Source organism: Ahaetulla prasina, chromosome 1, assembly GCF_028640845.1.
Source record: "Ahaetulla prasina isolate Xishuangbanna chromosome 1, ASM2864084v1, whole genome shotgun sequence".
Lineage (NCBI taxonomy): Eukaryota > Metazoa > Chordata > Lepidosauria > Squamata > Colubridae > Ahaetulla > Ahaetulla prasina.
Genome location: NC_080539.1, coordinates 142,729,466 through 142,748,387, shown reverse-complemented (window position 1 = coordinate 142,748,387; position 18,922 = coordinate 142,729,466). Strand labels below are relative to the sequence as shown.

The following is an 18,922-nucleotide window of genomic DNA, read 5'->3' as shown; positions in this document are numbered from 1 at the left end:
CTTTTCATCAGGTTCGCCTGATTTGCCAATTGCGCCCTTTCCTGGACCGAGACGCATTATGCATGGTCACTCATGCCCTCGTCACTTCCCGTCTGGATTACTGCAATGCTCTCTACATGGGGCTCTCCTTGAAGAGCACCCGGAGGCTCCAACTGGTGCAGAATGCGGCCGCACGGGGGATTGTAACACCTCTCCTGCGCAGGCTGCATTGGTTGCCGGTGGTCTTCCGGGTGCGCTTCAAGGTGTTGGTTATCACCTTTAAAGCGCTCCATGGCATTGGACCGGGATATTTACGGGACCGCCTGCTGCTGACAGTCACCTCCCATTGTCCGGTACGTCCAGTGCGTGCCCACAGGGAGGGTCTTCTTAGGGTGCCGTCGGCTAGTCAATGTCGGCTGGCGGCCCCCAGGGGAAGGGCGTTCTCTGTGGGGGCCCCGGCTTTATGGAATGAGCTGCCGGTGGGACTCCGTCTCCTCCCTGATCTCCGGACCTTTAAGCGCGATCTCAAGACTTTCTTTTTTCACCAAGCGGGGCTGGCCTGATTGATTTTAGTATGGGGGTTTTAGTGGGTTTTAATAGGGTTTTACTAAGGTTTTAGTTTTGATAAATTTTAGCTAATATTTTAAGTATACAGCGATTGAATCAGTTTTTTAAACTTGATATTTTATTTTAATTTGTTAAGATTCTTGTCGTTTTATTGGCTGTACCCCGCCCTGAGTCTTCGGAGAAGGGCGGTATAAAAATATGAATAAATAAATAAATAAATAAATAAATTGGAAAAAAAACCCGATGCTTGAAATTCCTTAAATTAGATTGTAGATAAGCATTTTTCTTATGTGTTTAGAAAATAAACTTTGATATTCAGGCAAAGACTATAAATATTAATTGATTACTAAGGTGTTGAATAGGGACGCAGTGGCTCAGGGGCTAGGACGTTGAGCTTGTCGATCGAAAGGTCGACAGCTCAGCGGTTCGAATCCCTAGTGCTGCCGTGTAACGGGGTGAGCTCCCATTACTTGTCCCAGCTTCTGCCAACCTAGCAGTTTCGAAAGCACGTAAAAATGCCAGTAGAAAAAATAGGGACCACCTTTGGTGGGAAGGTAACAGCATTCCGTGCGCCTTTCGCGTTGAGTCATGCTGGCCACATGACCACGGAGACATCTTCAGACAGCACTGGCTCTTTGGCTTTGAAACAGAGATGAGCACCGCCCCCTAGAGTCAGCAACGACTAGCACGTATGTGCAAGGGGAACCTTTACTTTTACCTTTAAGGTGTTGAATATAGATAACTGGTACACTATTTGTCTAATTAATTAGAGTAATAAATATGCAATTTAACCATAACCATTCTATAACAGGAATATTGGTTTGCTGAAGAAATAAAAACATACATGTAATATATCAAATGTCTACTTATGCATATTATTAAAAGTAGCTTTTATCATATGGATTATTACACTTTTATCACTAAAGTCCTGAGGGCCAGAGGAAGGTATGCTGGGAATCTAACAGCAGGCTGTACATGGTATTGATGGGGAAAGATAGTTGTAAGCAGTCCCACTTCTAACTTTTAGTACAGGTAGTCCTCAACGTACAACCACAATTGAGTCCAAAATGTATGTTGCCAAGTGAGACATTGGTTAAGTGAGTTTTGCTCCATTTTAGAACCCTTTCTTGCCACAGTTGTTAAGTGACTCTGGTTTCCCCATTGACTTTGCTTGTCAAAATGTTGCAAAAGGTGATCATATGAACCTGGGACATTGCAACCGTCATAAATGTGAATCAGTTGCTTGAATTTTGATCAGGTGACCATGGAGATACTGCAATGCTCATACATGTGAAAAATGGTCATAAGTCACTTTTTTTCAGCGATGTTGTAACTTTGGATGGTCACTAAATGAGCTGTTGTAAGATGAAGTCTTCCTGTATTCAACCCTAGACCATCAGATCCTAAGTACTCGTTGGCCGGTACTAGCTGGTACATAATAAATCCATCTGTGTGAGTCTACTGGATCAGTTTGATCCTGGGCTAACAAAATGTTTTGTTCCTGACTCAAGATCAACCCCAGCAGGATCAATTGGTTGTGAATATTTGACTCACAAGATCCTGGAGAATTTTCATCTTTGGCCCTAAGTGACCATTTGTCCCTGCTATTTTCAGCCCATCACATACAATCAAGTAGAGTTGGCAAGAATCAGACCTTCTCAGTTGCAGTATCTGTCTCTGTAACGGCATCTCCACAGAGAGTTTATGGCTTCTACTCAGTTCTTGTTCCACCACTAAACTAGAGACTGCTTGGTCTAGTGGTTAAGGCAACAGGCTATAAAGCAGGACACTATGAGTTCAAGTACTTCCTTACCCATTAAAGCCAGCTGGGTGACTTTGGGCCAGTCACTGTCTCTCAGCCCAGCTGCCCAGAGTTCCTTGGGTAGATATATATACATTTGTTAAATAAATAAAACAAAATAATTAGGAAGTCTCTGCCAGCCAACCAGCCAGCCAAAGATTTCTACCATATTTCCCTGAAAATAAGACATCACTTGAAAATAAGCCCTAATGCATCTTTTGGAGCAAAAATTAATATAAGACCCAGTCTTATTTTCAGGGAAACACAGGTAGCTGGACATCAAGTAGTGGAACTTGATAATAAAATTAGGTTAAAAATAGATTAGTGTCAATCCTTTGAAGTGGGCCAGATCAGGAAATAGTGCAATGAATATAGAAATGCTATGTTCTTATGTATGGTATAACAGAAAAAAAATCTTGACAGCCTCTGCTCCATCTTAGGGAGTGGAATGGGTGGGGGGAGCCCTAGTAAAATCTCTTGCTCAAGCTTCCACCTTTCCCACAACTGAGTTATAGGGTTTGGGATTTTTTATTTTTTTGGCTTAACTGTTTTTGCAAAGCTTCTTTGAGGTTATCGATGTATTCTACTCTGATTGGCACTCAACAGAAATTGAATCTATCATTAATGCATCCTCTGCACATGTCTTTGAAAATCAACCTGTTCAATATCATGGAATTTGCTTCCAAATAAATATGCAGGATGAGCACCCCAGTAATTATTTGTGCAGCCACTTATCATTGGAGTTTGTTTTTCAGCTTTATCGTTTTGATCCAGAAAGACCCTCCTACTTAAACTAACAGTGTGGTTCCTCAGTATAATAGATTGTTATAGTTTTATACATCTCCAAACAAAGAACATATTTGCCAGTGAATCCTGCTTTTATGTTTCCAGGTGCAGCTGTTCAAAATGTTAGATAGGAAAAGGACTTGCTAATACTTCTGTGCACTATTGGATGTTATAAACAGTATGATAAAGTTTTTACTAAGACAAAAAGCATATGCTCCCTAAATTCTCTAGCTTATTATTACTAAAGAATGCCCCAAAAAAGAACTGTATTCTGCACAGCCTATACTACTGCAATTAAAGGTTAATGTCTGTTGTTTATTTACATTTTAATCCTAAAAAGAAATCCCTACAGATCTGGAGGAATGTTGAAACTTTTTTCTTTATATTTTTCTACATACTTTCTATTAACGTATTAAATATAATAATGTTAGCACTAACGTTTGGTTAAAATTATTAGGAGCATGGGAAACATTTTGCTCTTCAGATGCCTCAGCCTCAAAATGGCTAGTTTGAGTACAACATAGACCATAAAGCAAAATGTGTATTTTTCCTTTTGGGTACAATTAGCCCTCAACATGATTTATTTTTTTTTGAATTTATATCCCGCCCTTCTCCAAAGACTAAAGGCGGCTTACATTGTGTATGACCAGTCATTTAGCAACCATTCAAGTTACAACAGACACCCCCCCCCCAAAAAAAAAAAAAGTAAATAGCCTGCATTTATGGCCATTTGCAGCACCTCACAATCAGGTAATTGCAAGGTTTTTGCCAAAAACTAACATTTACTTCTAGTTTTTGGCAAAAATTGTAGACAATGGGTTCACTTAACATCTGCTGTGTTAACTTACCAATCATGGTGATTCACTTTAAAATGTCATAAAATCAAGTTGTTCACATGGCAACCTGCTCAACGACCAGCCCAACTTATGGCCATAACTCTGGATTCAATCACAGGCATAAGTCAAGGACTACCTATATGCAATAGAACACACTGCTTTATTCCAAATGTGAAACAAGTCTTGTTTTTGAATGGCATTGTCTCTCTGTTAGGGCACAGCACCAAATTTGGGCCATTGTGTCGTGACTTGTAATTGGGATTTTTCCCCCAAACTTTTTCCAGCCCCCTTAGTACTGTAGTAAGGTCCAATTAGGTCCCTGCCGCTACTGGTTTAGATTAGATATGGGGATGTTGTGGGAATGGAGTATTAAGGGAAAGGAAGCAAATTCCTATAGAGAAAATGGCTTGCAGCTGTTTCATTTGTCAGCTAGTCAGTAAATTGCTATATTTTGAAAAACCTTGCTATGAGTTCATATAAATGGATGGGTGGATGGGTGATGTTTTATAAATTCAAAAGAATGTCTGCGTGCTAGTTTGCATCACCACCAGCTATGGTAAAAATGACTGCTAGTGAAGTCTTGAAATGGTTGGCTGGAGTTTGAGGTGAATGTTCTTATGTCTTGTTGCAGTGTTAACATTATTCATGCAATGAAGAAATGTCAGCGGTCCCTCTCCATTTTGACACCAAGCAGCCACCTCATGTGCATGCAGAAATGTCTTGAAAGAAAAAAAAGTGCTGCTTTTGCTGAGTTTGCACCTGGCAAGCAGACTGCAGAAAGAAAGAAAAACTCCCACAAATACCAAGCTGAAAATGCAAAACCATAAGGAAATTTGTCAAGAGGAGAGATGTATGGAAAAGAATATTTTTTTAAAAACTACTTGCTTTCCTTTTCTGTAATGTCTTGGTTAGTGACTTAAAGAAACTGAAAAGATCTTTGTCCTCTATGTTGTGGAGGAATTTTTGATAACAGATATTAACACAAATAGGTATCTGATTTGGTGAGAGTAGAGTTGTGTGTTTCCATAGTTTTCTATGTGGAATTTTTAAAAATGTCCTTAGCCAAATGTATGCAATTTGGTTGGTAGGCATCCTTTAGTATGGGCTACAAATCTATTACTTCAGAAGTTAGTGTGTAATAAGCGCAATGCAACACCACAAAGTAATATAAACAAAAGTGTACAATGATCAATTACGGCAACCATTACCTATTCGCATTCACCCATATTTTAAGCAATGTTATTTTTCTGCTCTCATAGAGCTAATGAGAAAAAGAGTATTTCATGCTTTTTAAAAAAATTCAGAGGTTCAAACTCCAGTTACAATTCTAAGTAGAATGTATTCCAAAGGTGATATATGAAAAAAGCCAAACTTGAAGTGATCATTCTAACGTAAAAAAATTAACCAACCCTGATTACGCAGTCAAACCACATGGAGAGAATATGTACCAGGATCAAATTATTCAGATTACTAGGTTTGTCTATACAAGGTATCCAGGAAGACAACACTCATAGCTTAAAATTATATTCTCAAAGATCCAACCAGTTTAAAGATTGGAGAAGAAAAAACACAGGGATCAATTGGAAGAGGTCCTGAACGTAAACCCAGGAAACTTTACAAGTAAACTGCTGTAATAATCCAGGCAAGACAACATCAATCTGTGATTAAAGTATGATTACTCTAAGTAATATCTGTATCACCAATTATGCTGTTTTGGCTATTATGCCACTTTTTATTATGACAGGAGCAGAATATATTTGGATAGTGTTGTCATAATTAGAATAGTTAAACTGGGGAAAAAAGAAGTCATATAATCCAAAGGCAATTATTGAATAAATAGCAGTGAACCTAAAACTAAGCACTGAAGTACACTCACAAATAATTGGAAGGTAGAAGAACAAGAATCATGCCACATAGCCAAAAAATGCAACAGGATAGATAGGGGAGAAACTAATGGGAAAAAACCAACCAAAAAGAGGTTGAGAAGGGCTGTAGAATTTGGGGATTGAGGGTGTCCAAAGCTAGACAGAAGTCCAACGATGCCAGTCCTGATGAACAACTGTTAGTTTTAATGCTCAGCAAATCATGAGCAACTCCAACCTTTCTGTTAAATGAACCATATTTAGCTTGACTCAGATGCCTTAAACATTTTGAGTTTTTTTCTGATGAAACACCAAACACATAAGAGGGTTTGAATTTTGTTTTCACAGTACTGAGTCACCTTGAAAGTTCTTGACCATTTCAAAGACTATTTTGCTCCAAGTTCAAAACAAAACACTTTTTTTTCCTTTGTGTCCACTCCTAAAACTATTCAATGTAGTTGCTAGAGTTGGTCCCTTTTTGCCTTTTGCATCTCTCTCCCCCTTTGTTTATTATCTTCAACCACAAGACAAAATGGAAAGCTTGCTTAAAAAATAAACTGTATGGATCCCATTACATTTTTTAAAAAATGTTTCCCTCTAGGAAATAATATTCAGTCCCAGTCTCTCCTGAAACTGGTAGAAGTCTGTTTGCTATTGGCATCACTTAAGTTTCATAACAAAACTGAATCAATCTGCATATTCAAGTAGTGAACTGCTGGGAACAATGATTCCATGTAGGAAAGATCCTTAAGGATCTTGTACTTAACCAAGTATTTAAAGACCTTCTAAAAGAACCTCTGGACTTTGGATTGAATTTCTATTTACTACCCATCACCCAGTCTATTTCTGAGTCCATCTACCGTAAATGTTCAGAATGCTATTTCTCCACAAGCACATGCTGTAACCAAGATAGCAGGTGTTTTATTCTAACTACATACAAAATATGGTTTTGGACAAAAAAATTAGCAGAAGACCCTGTTGAAAACTATTGAGGGAAAGATATTGCCTACAAAAGAGTGAAGATGGCATAATCTCTAGGGCAGTGATGGCGAACCTTTTCAGCACCGAGTGCCCAAACCAGAACACATGTGCATGTGTGTGCATGTGCACACGCCGGAGCCCTGGAAACCCAAAGACCAGCTGGCTGGCGTGCACATGCCTGGTTTTTGGCCATTTTCAGGCTGTTTTTCGGGCCATTTTTCAGGCTGTTTTCCGGCGCTCCAGTGCCCATGAAGACTAGCTGGCCGGCGTGCATGTGTTTGCCAGACACCAGAAGAGTAGATGGCGACAGCGCGCGTGCCCACAGAGAGGGGTCTGTGTGCCACCTCTGGCACACATGCCATAGGTTCATCATCACGGCTTTAGGGATTGCAACACAATACAATAAAGAGCTTTGCCTCATGAGCCAATTCTTTTTCCCTTCTTCCCTCTCTCTATTATTTCCTATTCTGGAACCCAGGCCTGTCAGTGGCCTCTTCTATAAATTAAAATAGTAGTGAACAATTTATCACATTGCAAATAATTTGCTATTGGGGCAAGCCTATCCCTCTAGAGCAGACACATAGCAATAGTCTTGTCATTCTCTTGGTATCCAGTAAAAGAATCAGGCAGTGCAATGTTCTTCAGATGTTTGCTATGTCTGCGATGAATGATGCTTGTTTTTGTGAGCACTTTAATTAGAACGTTTTTACATTTGCCAAAGAAAATGTTGGACTCCAGACAAAACTGAAATGGTAGGAACAAGGCTTGATGCAATAGCTGCTTTGTAAAGGAAAGCCAACATGTTTGGTATTTTGCTGAAACAGGAAGTTCAGCAATCCATTAATAACAGTCACACAAAAAAAAATTCTCAGGTGCTAGTTGAGTCATCCACTCTTGAATATAATCACATTCTCTCCATTTAAAAAAAGTTTTAGCTTCATTTGGGGAGAAAAGAGGAGGAAATTATGCACCCCTTTACATTTTAAGTAGGAAGTAACGTGCTGCAGTCATTCAGCACTATAAGCTTTGTTATGTGGAATTTAGGCACACTTTTATGTTCTAAAATATACCAGCATTCTACAGATTCTAGAATCATCTGAACGTCTGCAATGCATGCAAGGTTAGCTTAGAAACAGAATTTGAAATCCTTCTTTGAAGCTATTCTTACAGCCTTCAGTATCTTTAAAGCAATAGGATGCTTGATCATGAAGATTCATCTCATCAGTCATAGAGCTTTAAGAAGAACATCTTTATTTGGGGGAGAACCTGAACGGCTTCAGTCTTAAGCCTTATCTATCTGAAATGTGAAGATAGATAAGTCTGGTGTGCTTTATCTTAAATATGTTGCACAAAGCTGCAGAGTGTAAAGAGAAGTGTGAGTGTTTTCCAAAAAGTTATTGTAGAACCTCTATTTTATTCTGGTAGCTGGAACACAAATGATGCTTGGCATATTTTGAGGTGCTGCTGGATATCTTAACAGCAACTCATCTAAACTTAAAAAATAAAGGATGTGCTCTGTGCTTTTAGTAATTGTAGATTGTTTTAAATAGAACAGATCTAATGCACATGTTTGTTTAATAAAACAAAAAATGACTCTTAGCATTATATTCTATTTATGATAAACTAGCAGCATTGTTTAGAAAAGAAATCTTTGGAGAATTTTTTTGCCAGGCTTTTGGTTCAGAAATCTGTTTGATACGGTTAATGTACTGTTATTCCTGGAATAGAGATTATTTCAGTACGGCTGACTAGTAAACATGCAAATAATGTTCAGTATAGCAAAAACTCACTGGAGAAGAGCCTAATGCTGGGAAAGATTGAGGGCAAAAGAAGAAGGGGACGACAGAGAATGAGGTGGCTGGATAGAGTCACTGAAGCAGTCGGCGTGAGCTTAAATGGACTCCAGAGGATGGTAGAGGATAGGAAGGCCTGGAGGAATGTTGTCCATGGGGTCACGATGGGTTGGACATGACTTCACAACTAACAAAACAACATAGTAAAGACAGATTACATTAGACCCTGACCTAGAATATATATTACTGTGATCCAAAGAATTGTGAAACTAGTTCCATGAATCTGAGGGCAATTTGCCCCTTTTTTTCCTGGTTTAAAATAGGATCTCTGTCTGCTACAACCAACCTACCTACCTATAAAACAAAGGAGAAGGATTTTTACTTGAATGGGAAAGCATGTACTTTGTACACAGGCAATTTCTGAGAGCTGTTATCAATCAAAATATACAATAGAGGTTATCTGTAATAAGATGTATTTCTTTGCTCCAAGGAGAGTTTTAGTAATAGTCTACAATAATCATCACTGAAAGAAAAAGGAACTAAATAGCTCCATAAAAGGATCTTTAGAAGCTTTTTGGAATCCATCAAAGTATCATCTGCTACAAACTCTTTTATTTGCAATCAGATATTTTATTAATATCTTTCCCCTTATTAGTAAAGTTGGTAGCTTAGAAGTGAGGAACTAAACAAGAGAAATGGAAAAAAATTAATTGAGCTGAGTGGCCCTTGGTGTTTTCTGAGTTTGGTTGTTTTCTTACAGATACTTCATTACCCAAATTAGATAACATTATCAGTGCTAATAATTGGGTTTTTAGAAAATCACAAAATATAATGACTGCAAATAGAAATAGAATGATTGTGGCATAAGCAATTATGGTACCAATAGTAATAGTGATTAAGTGGTTAAAGCACCAGGCTAGAAAGCGGGTGATAGTGAATTCAGGTCTCCTCCCAGCTGGGTGACTAGGCCAGTCACTCTCTCTCAGCCCTACTCACCTCACAGGGTTGTGGGTAAAATAGGAGAAAGGTGTGTCAGATATGTTTGCCGCTTTGAGTTATTTCTAAAAATAATAAAAGCAGGATACAAATAAATAAATAAAAATAATTGTCTTGGGTACAATCGCAAAATATCTGGAGAACCACTTGAACACCATTGGCATTGACAAAATCATCATCAGTCAATTGCAAAAGGCGGCTTTACTTTAATAGAATAGAATAGAATTTTTTTTATTGGCCAAGTGTGATTGGACACACAAGGAATTTGTCTTGGTGCATATGCTCTCAGTGTACATAAAAGAAAAGATACGTTCATCAAGGTACAACATTTACAACACAATTGATGATCAATATATCAATATAAATCATAAGGATTGCCAGCAACAAGTTATAGTCATACAGTCATAAGTGGAAAGAGATTGGTGATGGGAACTATGAAATGATTAATAGTAGTGCAGATTCAGTAAATAGTCTGACAGTGTTGAGGGAATTATGTGTTTAGCAGAGTGATGGCCTTCGGGAAAAAATTGTTCTTGTGTCTAGTTGTTCTGGTGTGCAGTGCTCTATAGCGTCGTTTTGAGGGTAGGAGTTGAAACAGTTTATGTCCAGGATGCGAGGGATCTTTAATGTGCTTTAATGCAGAAAACATAGGACAACTTGATTTCAAGAGTGGGAATCCTTCCACCTTGAATTTCCCCAGAACTAGGTTTCATATACATTTATATGGAAGTCATGTTTCACATACACATTCACGATGATTCTACACACACTTTAGAAGCTGTTTTAAGTGCCACTTCTGGAATGAGCAGGGAAATCTCTGCAGGCGTTAACAGCCCACTGCGTGCAAGAGAATATAAATGTTGGTATTGATAGATATTCTTTTTAAAAAGAAACAAATGATATTTTAGGAAACATTTATTATTTGACAAGGGAAGAAAGTGGCATTTGGTATATTTCAAGAAGTGTTTTATGATCCATGGCACACTTACCTAAGCCAGGGATCTCCAAATGTGGCAACTTCAAGACCAGTAGACTTCAACTCCCAGAATTCTCCAGCCAGGGGAATGGCTGGGAAATTCTGGGAGTTGAAGTCCACAAGTCTCAGAGTTGCCGCATTTCGAGACTCCTGACCTAGCCTTACATGGTTAACAAAAACGCTAACAGAAATAGATTCTTGCTATCATTCAGGGCAAGCAAGGGAAAAAAACACTGCTCCAATTGTAATTCAATTCAGCTATTTCAGAAAACGCCTCATGTCTTGCAAAACATCTGCCTATCCCTATCCCAACATCAGCCTATCCCAGGTCTTTGGGAAGGCCTCAATAGGTGGCAAAAGATGTCAAATCTAGTCTAAATATCTGGCTGACTTTGCAACCAATCATTATAACCAAAACAACACCTTGGGTAAAATAGCTAACTATTAATTGATAAGTAATGCATTTTTGCTTTTTTAATATAAAGCTCATATCTGCTCTGTCTTAATCATGTTTTGAACAGAGGTGCACAGTGTTATTCCTGGTGGACCCCATGTTTGCACTGCAGAGAAAAGTGGTTCTCAAGTATAAATTTGAACATCTGCCAGAATACAGATTCATCTGCCAAACCTTTTCATAAAATTCCCACGGAACATTGCTTTTCAGACAATTGCAGAAATTAACTTTTCTTATCAGTGTGTGAGAGAAGTAGGGTTTATCTGTAAAGCTCTGTTTACGTCACATTGTCAGCATTTTACTTTTTTCCCTTTCTGTTTTAGGGCATGGTACTTACATGCATTAGTATAACATAAAAAAGATTTTTAAAAGATATTTGTAGTAACCCATGACAAATTGGCTGAGCTGTGAATCATACGGTATTAACATTTGTTAGAGGCAATGGTGGTATGTAAGTCAGGATAATATACGCAGTCCTTGACCACAATTTCCAAAATTTCCATTGCTAAGCAAGACAGTTGTTGTTAATTTTGTCCCATTTTACAACCTTCTTTGCCACAATTGTTAAGTGAATCAGTGCAATTGTTAAGTTTGTAATACAGTGTAAGGTGAATCTGGCTTCTCCGTTGACTTGTCAGAAGGTTGCAAAAAGTGTTGATATGACCCTGGGACACTGCAACTGTCATAAATACGTACCAGTTGAAAAGCATCCAAATTTTAATCATGTGACCATGGGGTTGCTAAAATGGTTGTAAGTATGGAAACCTATCATAAGTCACTTTCTTCAGTGCCATTGTAACTTCAAAAGTCATAAATTGAGGACTATCTGTATAGTTGTCAGAGTATTAGATTAGGAGTGGGGAGACCAGGTTCAAGTCCATCCTCAGCCTTGGAAGTTTACTGTGACTTTGGTCCATCTCTCTGCTCCAGTCCAATTTACACACAAGGTGGTGATGAGGACATTTGGAAGAAAGGAAATGTTCTGTATGCCACTTGTACTCCTGAATGAAAAATGGAATAAAAATCTAACAAATAAATGCAGTAGATAAATAATCTGTTGAGAGAGAGAAAAAAATACATCAAGATAAGAGAAACCAGGCCATGGATAGATTGTAAAGGAGAAATTTTTTCTATCTAATCGCTAGTTTGTATGACTTGATGGCACATAATCAATCAGATCCTATATATGTCTATTAAAATGTAAATCCCAATATGTCCACTAAGGTTTAATATAAACTCTCTGAGATTAGCCTCTTTAAAATATGGCTCGTATCTACAAAGGGATGAGGCAAGTCACAAGATGACGTGGATTGGGATGCTAGTCATCAAACATTGGACGTGCCTCCATGTTCTTTATCTCTTTCATAAAAGAGAGGGGAAGGGAAAACTGAAAAAAGAGGTGGCCAACAAGCTTAAATGAAGCTGGAAAGAAACAGGATCCAAGGACCTGGCAGGTACTTGGTTTGCTGCCTTAAAGGTAGTGGTTGGTGGGATTTTCAACTCCTTCAGTTATTGGGCAACAGGTAAGACAAGGAACCTGTAGAAAATAGCAGATATTCTTCTGCTTGTGGATGGAGCCTGTTGGATTTTACCATTTTGTTCCAAAACACAAAGTATATGTGCAAGAAAGTATTGATTCTCTATTTTGGATCGGATGTTGCAGTGCAATCAGCTCTTGAGAGGTCTAATTTCTTGTTCAAGCTGCTTGTCAGTATGTATGGCTGAAATAATCCCAAATTATATAAACTTTTATGAAAAAAGAGGGGAGGTGCGCTGGCTCAGCAGTTAAAGACACTGAGCTTTTCAACTGGAAAGCTGACAGCTCAGGTTTAAGACTCAAGCGCTGCATGATGGAGGGAGCTCCCGTTACTTGCCCCAGCTCCTGCCCACCTAGCAGTTTGAAAGCATGGAAATTGGGTAGATCAATAGATCCCACTTCGGTGGAAAGATAACAGCACTCCATGCACCTTGGCGTATAGTTATGCTGGCCACATGACCACAGAAGTTTTTTGTTCAACACTAGCTCCCTGAGCTAGGAAATAGAGATGAGCACCACCCCTAGAGTCAGACATTGTCTTTACCTTTTATGAAAAAAAAGGTATGAAAAAAAGGACATACTAATAACATTGGATACTACCTTCCATTATTTATATCAGGGCTCCGCAACCCCCACTCGGCACCGGTCCACAGCATGCCAGAAACTGGGCCGTGCAAACAAGTAAAGCCCCATCCACGGGATGTAGACAGCTCATGAAACCATGCCCCCTCCCGTCCATTGAAAAACCTCTCTCAATGGAACCAGTCCCTGGTGCCCAAAAGGTTGGGGGCCACATATTGAGGAATTTATATGGATATTTGCAAGCCTTATTTTTAAGTGCATTTGAATAGACGGTGGCAGTACCTCTGAGAAAACATTTCTGTGGATTTCAGATACATCTTCGGAGGTACAAAGTAAACACAATGAAGGATATAGAAAGGACCGAAGATAGCTTCCTTTCCTGCTGCAGATTTTCATGAAATGTTGAGTTCACTATATATATTCCCAATGGAACAATTGTTGCTAATAGAATAGCCAGTCCTAAATTCAAATATATTATTCAGATCTCATATCACTGATTTTACAGTATGATCTTTTGTAAAATCAAGTACAAATTATGCTTACATCTGAATGATTTCTGTACAAATGGGAAAAAATACAAAATCAGTCCTTATCTACACTGCATTTGGAAAGAAATTCAGCAGCCCAAACCTCAGATTTTCTATTTATAATCCAAGTTTTATTTGTTATAATAAGATAAAATAACACATTTAAAAAGTATAACAAGTAACTTGGCCTCCACAGTTTGAACTTTTCAGTTTTGGCTGATTTTTGATTGTTGTAAAGCTATAAAATATCAGGCTTTTTTCATATAGTTTTCTTGTCAATTTAGGCTCATTTCTAATATAATAGGAACCACAGTGAGCATAGAGTGGCTTTTCTTTATGGCCTCAGCAATTATAAGCTTTAAAGAACAATGCTGAACAAACAGGAGTACAATAAATTCTTTAAATCATGTCTCTCAAAAATGTGTAAAACAGCAGGATTACAATCAAGTTAAAGCTTAACGTAGGCTCTTTCTAACAAATGCAGACTCTGCTGGATCTGAACATAAACAGAGTTTGTCAGTTCTAATCAGCTTCAGATTAGAAACTTTAGAGCTCCACACTATCCACCACAACAGGACAATTTTAGCACAAGGTCTTTTAAAATTGGGTTTGATTATTAATTTTAGATATGGTAAGGCTAGATTTATATCCCATGGAGATTGTTGTTATTCATTTGGACTTTACTTGTTAACCTAAATGGGTGGCATGAGAGATTAGTAAAAATAAAATAAAATAAATAAGCTATTTTGGGTTATATGAGAAGTTTGTCTCATATATATCCTGAGGTACTTCTAACATTAAAAAGCTAGAGCTAGAATATTTGGCTCAGCATGAGGAAGAAATAGCTTGTGGACCTGATTGGCCACAGAAGTTTCTCTTTTGACTTGCAAGACTTCTACAGAGGCTGGCCACCCTTTCCCAAGGCCCTAATTTTTTTCTAGACATGGAGATTTTTCTTTTTCCCTTTCCCATTCACACCTGTCTTGGAGGATAAGGAAACTCTGATGTCCAAACAACAGCTGCAAATTTAAAATGGCAATCTGTTCACTATACAGGTAGGCCTCAACTTATGATCACAATTGAGGCCCAAACTGATGCTGCAAGGGTCATAAGTGTGAAAAATGGTCATAAGCCACTTTTTTCAGTGCCATTTTAACTTCAGTGGTCACTAAATTCTTCATCAAGGCAACAATCACTTTTTTTTTTTTAATATTGCTTTTATATCTTGTTTTTTCCCGCAAAGCACAGATTAGCACACTTGGCGAGAGACTCTTCATTTTATCTGATCAACCAACACTACAACCCTGTGTTGGTTTAAGAGACAGTGACAAAGCCAAAGTCATTCATTGTTCAACAGTCAAATGTTGATGTGAACTCGGGTTTATCCTCTGTCAGATCCAGTACATTAACTGATATGCTAGGATGGATAAAATGCCAAGATAAAGCTATAAAGATTTATGAGTTGCCTGTTTGGAAAAGAAGTACAGCATATTTTATGATATTATTCACAGTTAATATCAAATTCCAAGTTATTTTACTTTGCTGCACAATAACTGAATGTAAACAAGTCTTGTGACTCCTGAAAAAGTTGACTCACTTCCTGTTTTGTGAATTCTGATGGCATTTTGCTGGTTCATATCCTGCCTTTATTCCATCCAAGAGCATAAGGCCATGTCACATAGGGCTTCCATATGTCACCCAACTAGAGGCCAGACCTGCTTAGCTTCTGGAAGGCTACCCCATCCTGGTCACCAGATCCCTTCAGTATTAGTGCCATTATCTTTTCCCCACTGAAATATGAAGAGACAAATTTGTGGGCCACTATCTAATCATTGATGCTATAAACTTGTATCTTTTTAGAGGACTGGATTGGGAGTAGGACTCACATAATTCCAGTTTCTGTTTGAAAAAAACAAAATTCTTAGTCTAGGAAAATAGGTATACCAGGGTGAACAGTTACATTTAACACACAGTTGCCTGTGTGAGGGGAATTTGTATTACAACTTTTTATACAGTAATTGGGTGGGAACCAGTTACTGATCCCCTCATTAATCCTCTTGAAATCCATCCATTGATTAGTTCCCTTGATTTCAATTGATTTATTCTTAAATTTGCATATGCCTTTGCCCAACACTTGTATTAATTAGTGGATTTAATAAAGACCACTCTCTTGATATTAATGAGGGATGAGTAAGAGTAATGAGGGAAAGTAATCAGGCATAACTAACCATTTATAGTGGCATATCATCCTTTCTGGGAGGTATTATTGATCTCGCTATGCTATTCTTATACAGTCTCATTTTTGCTTAATTATCATGGGCATTGAATATGCTCTTTATAATAAACACCTCCTTTATCTGGCCTATTAAGCCCAGACATCCGATGGCTTAAGCTGGCAAGTGCAAACATTCCTTGATCAAAATAAATTGCTTGATCTTAGCAATCATCATATTTTTATTCCATTCCTTTCATACCTATCTGCCACGTTGCTCATTCACCTAGATACAACTTTATTGACTATAAGGGCCTTTCTTCTGAATAAATATAACAGAGGTTTGCCTTTGAGATGGCTGCCCTTCTGGAATTCAACTGTTATTGTACATTTCATTATTCTGTGTTAAGAAATATATAATCCTGCTTTCAGCTTAAAAATTCTCAAAGGAGCAAGAAACTGGCAGTAACTGAGTACAAATTATTTCACAGCTAGAAGAAATATAAGAAATGGCTGTACTTAGGCAACATGCTTAACTACCTATTTCAAGATTTAGTTATTGTGAAACCTGGTTATTTTAAATCTTAGTTATTTGTGGTTTAATACTCTGTGTGAACCCAACCTGCTTGGCTAGTTTATGATTCAATATATTTTTCAACTCCAGAAAATGGCTTGATGCAGTAAGAGTATGTTTCAGATTAAAGCTGTTGAGTCTGCAATGTTTCATTATGCAACTAGATGTTTTCTTTCCATATAGTTATGTTTAGACAAAAAATAAAAGCATAACAATTTAAAAAATAAAATTAATTTAAACTCTTATTGCAGTGGAAATCATATCTGGCTTTTTTATCAATATAATAGATAAATAACAAAAATAATATAGAAGTAATAATTTCCGAATATCAAGAGCATTCTAATATTAACATTACAGAATCTATATTAGTCATCTTTTTTGTGTCACTTTTGAGAGTTTATTATAACTGTACACTAAATTTTAAGCAGCAGGCATTCTAATAGAAAAATTGTATGCAAGCAAATTGTAAAATATAGCAATATGTTCCCAAAAGCAAATGCTTCATCCTGTGGTGAAATTATATTTATTCACTTTCTTATTTATTTTCCCTTTTTCAAACAGATTTCCCGATTTCAGCACAATATTCTAAAAGAAAAAGTGTATCAAAAACTCTTTGCCAATCAACCTATAATGTTCATATCTCGCACAAGTCAGCCCCCCTATCAGAAGCTCTGTGAGCTGGTACAGCTTTGTGGAGGAAAAGTATGTAAAACCCTCCGTCAAGCTAAAATTTGTATTGGACAGAGCAAAGTTGGAAAGTATGTGGATATGCAATGTTTATCAGAAAAATGGATTATAGGTAAGAGATCACATTTTTACTTTCTAAAATATAACTTGTATGTGTTCTAAAATATAACTTTTACACCCTTACATTTTTTCTGAAAGGAAGACTATTTTTCTCCAAAATAATTGATCTTTAAAATGGGTCATCTTAGGTTTCCTAAGATTAATGGCATACAGGAAAGGAGATTTTGAGGTGAGGGGTATGTTTAAGAGTTTTTTTTTCTTTTGCCTAGGGATGGGAATTATCTTAATCTCAGGATTGTGTTTCCAAAAATCAATGTATGAGCCTCTACAGCATTAACCAACATTAACATTAGCATGTAGAATCTGTTGCCATTCTCAACCCTGTTTTTCACATGCATCAGAAATTTCATGGCTTCCAAAGTTGCAGAAGCAAATCTGTCATTGTGTAGTGTATCTTCCCCTTCCCTTCTTTTTTCTTGAACTTCACATTCCCTTTCCTTTACACCTTTTTCCACATATCCCTTCAGCAACTTTCAAGCCTGTATTGAAGTGTTGAGCATATGTCTGTGGCCAATTATTCTACTGTATATGTGTACAACTAAGCCATATGTAGATATAGGTAATAAGTTTCTTTTTTTATTACAACATTATTCTCTGCTCCCATAATCAGGCAAATTACAGTCTGTTTCCTTGTACAATTTAAACTTACTCTAGAATTTCCCATGTCACCCATAGATTTTAAGTCTAAACAAATAGGGTCGTTTCAGTCCCAGATGTTCCCATGCTTCAAATCTGATGCGTTGCCTTGACTTGAAAATTGGTCCACCTCAATGCCCTGGAGCAAAGTGTCCAAGTGAAGCAAAGCTGGCTTGAGTGGCCACTTCACTGAGATAGAAAAGGACTTCTGTCTCAAGGTTGCGTTAGTGCAGGAGATTCCCAGGGAGATTCTCAGAGCAGGAATGTAGATAATGTAAACATGTAACTGCCTTCAACTTATGGTTCAAGGAAGCATGAGAAACAGATGGCAAAAGGCTTTCTATGCAGGGAAAGAGAAAGAAAGAGAGTACAAAGGATCTGAAGCAGAAATAGTTATAAATTCTGCACCATCTCTTCCACTGTCACTGACTGACAAGTGATTGCAATGGCTTCCCTTCTTGAGACAGTGAAGATTTGGTTTCTAGTCACATTTGTCCAAGTCACTAGGAGTGACAATCCTAGGAAAGTATGATGTTCTGCATGAGCACAGAAGTCCCTATTAGCATCCTAGCCGTATGGCTGCTGTGAAACCACACTTGAAAAGCGAGTGTTGCTTGAGGAGCAAGTAAAAGAAACCATGTTAACTTGGAGTAAAAATTTCGGCTATGGCATCAATTTAGACAATTGGCAGGATTTATGGGAAAGAAATTTTAAAATTACTCTAGCTACCACGTATAAAGAAAATCTATAGAAGATGTTCTATAGGTGGCATCTCCCACCCACAAGACTTGCAAAAATGAGCAAAAATTATTCATTGATGTGTTGGAAGTGTCAGGTATTACTGGGGACCTTTTATCATATGTGGTGGGAATCCCCAAAAGCTAAAAAAAATTGGCAACGGATAAAACAATGGTTGGAAGAGATATTAATGCAAAATATAGAATTAAAACCAGAATTCTTTTTATTGGGTATCATAAAGGACAAATACAGTAAGGGCACAATTTATCTAGCGTTAT

At 37.7% G+C, this 18,922-nt stretch overlaps 2 protein-coding genes across 4 annotated transcripts in view; one reads left to right on the top strand and one right to left on the bottom strand.

Annotated features, from left to right (window-relative positions):
• The window catches only part of ANGPT2 (angiopoietin 2), a 92,259-nt gene that overhangs the window by 65,309 nt on the left and 8,028 nt on the right, over nt 1–18,922 (bottom strand). The gene's annotated exons all lie outside the window — the stretch shown is intronic.
• MCPH1 (microcephalin 1) overlaps nt 1–18,922 on the top strand; it is a 116,045-nt gene that overhangs the window by 94,180 nt on the left and 2,943 nt on the right. For 2 of the 3 annotated variants that reach the window (XM_058177143.1, XM_058177118.1), the window contains one exon: nt 17,025–17,262. In XM_058177143.1, coding sequence (XP_058033126.1) covers nt 17,025–17,262 — 238 coding nt within the window. Of the gene's footprint in view, nt 1–4,600; nt 5,462–17,024; nt 17,263–18,922 lie in introns of those variants that run through there. The other variant, XM_058177136.1, reaches the window with a different exon arrangement.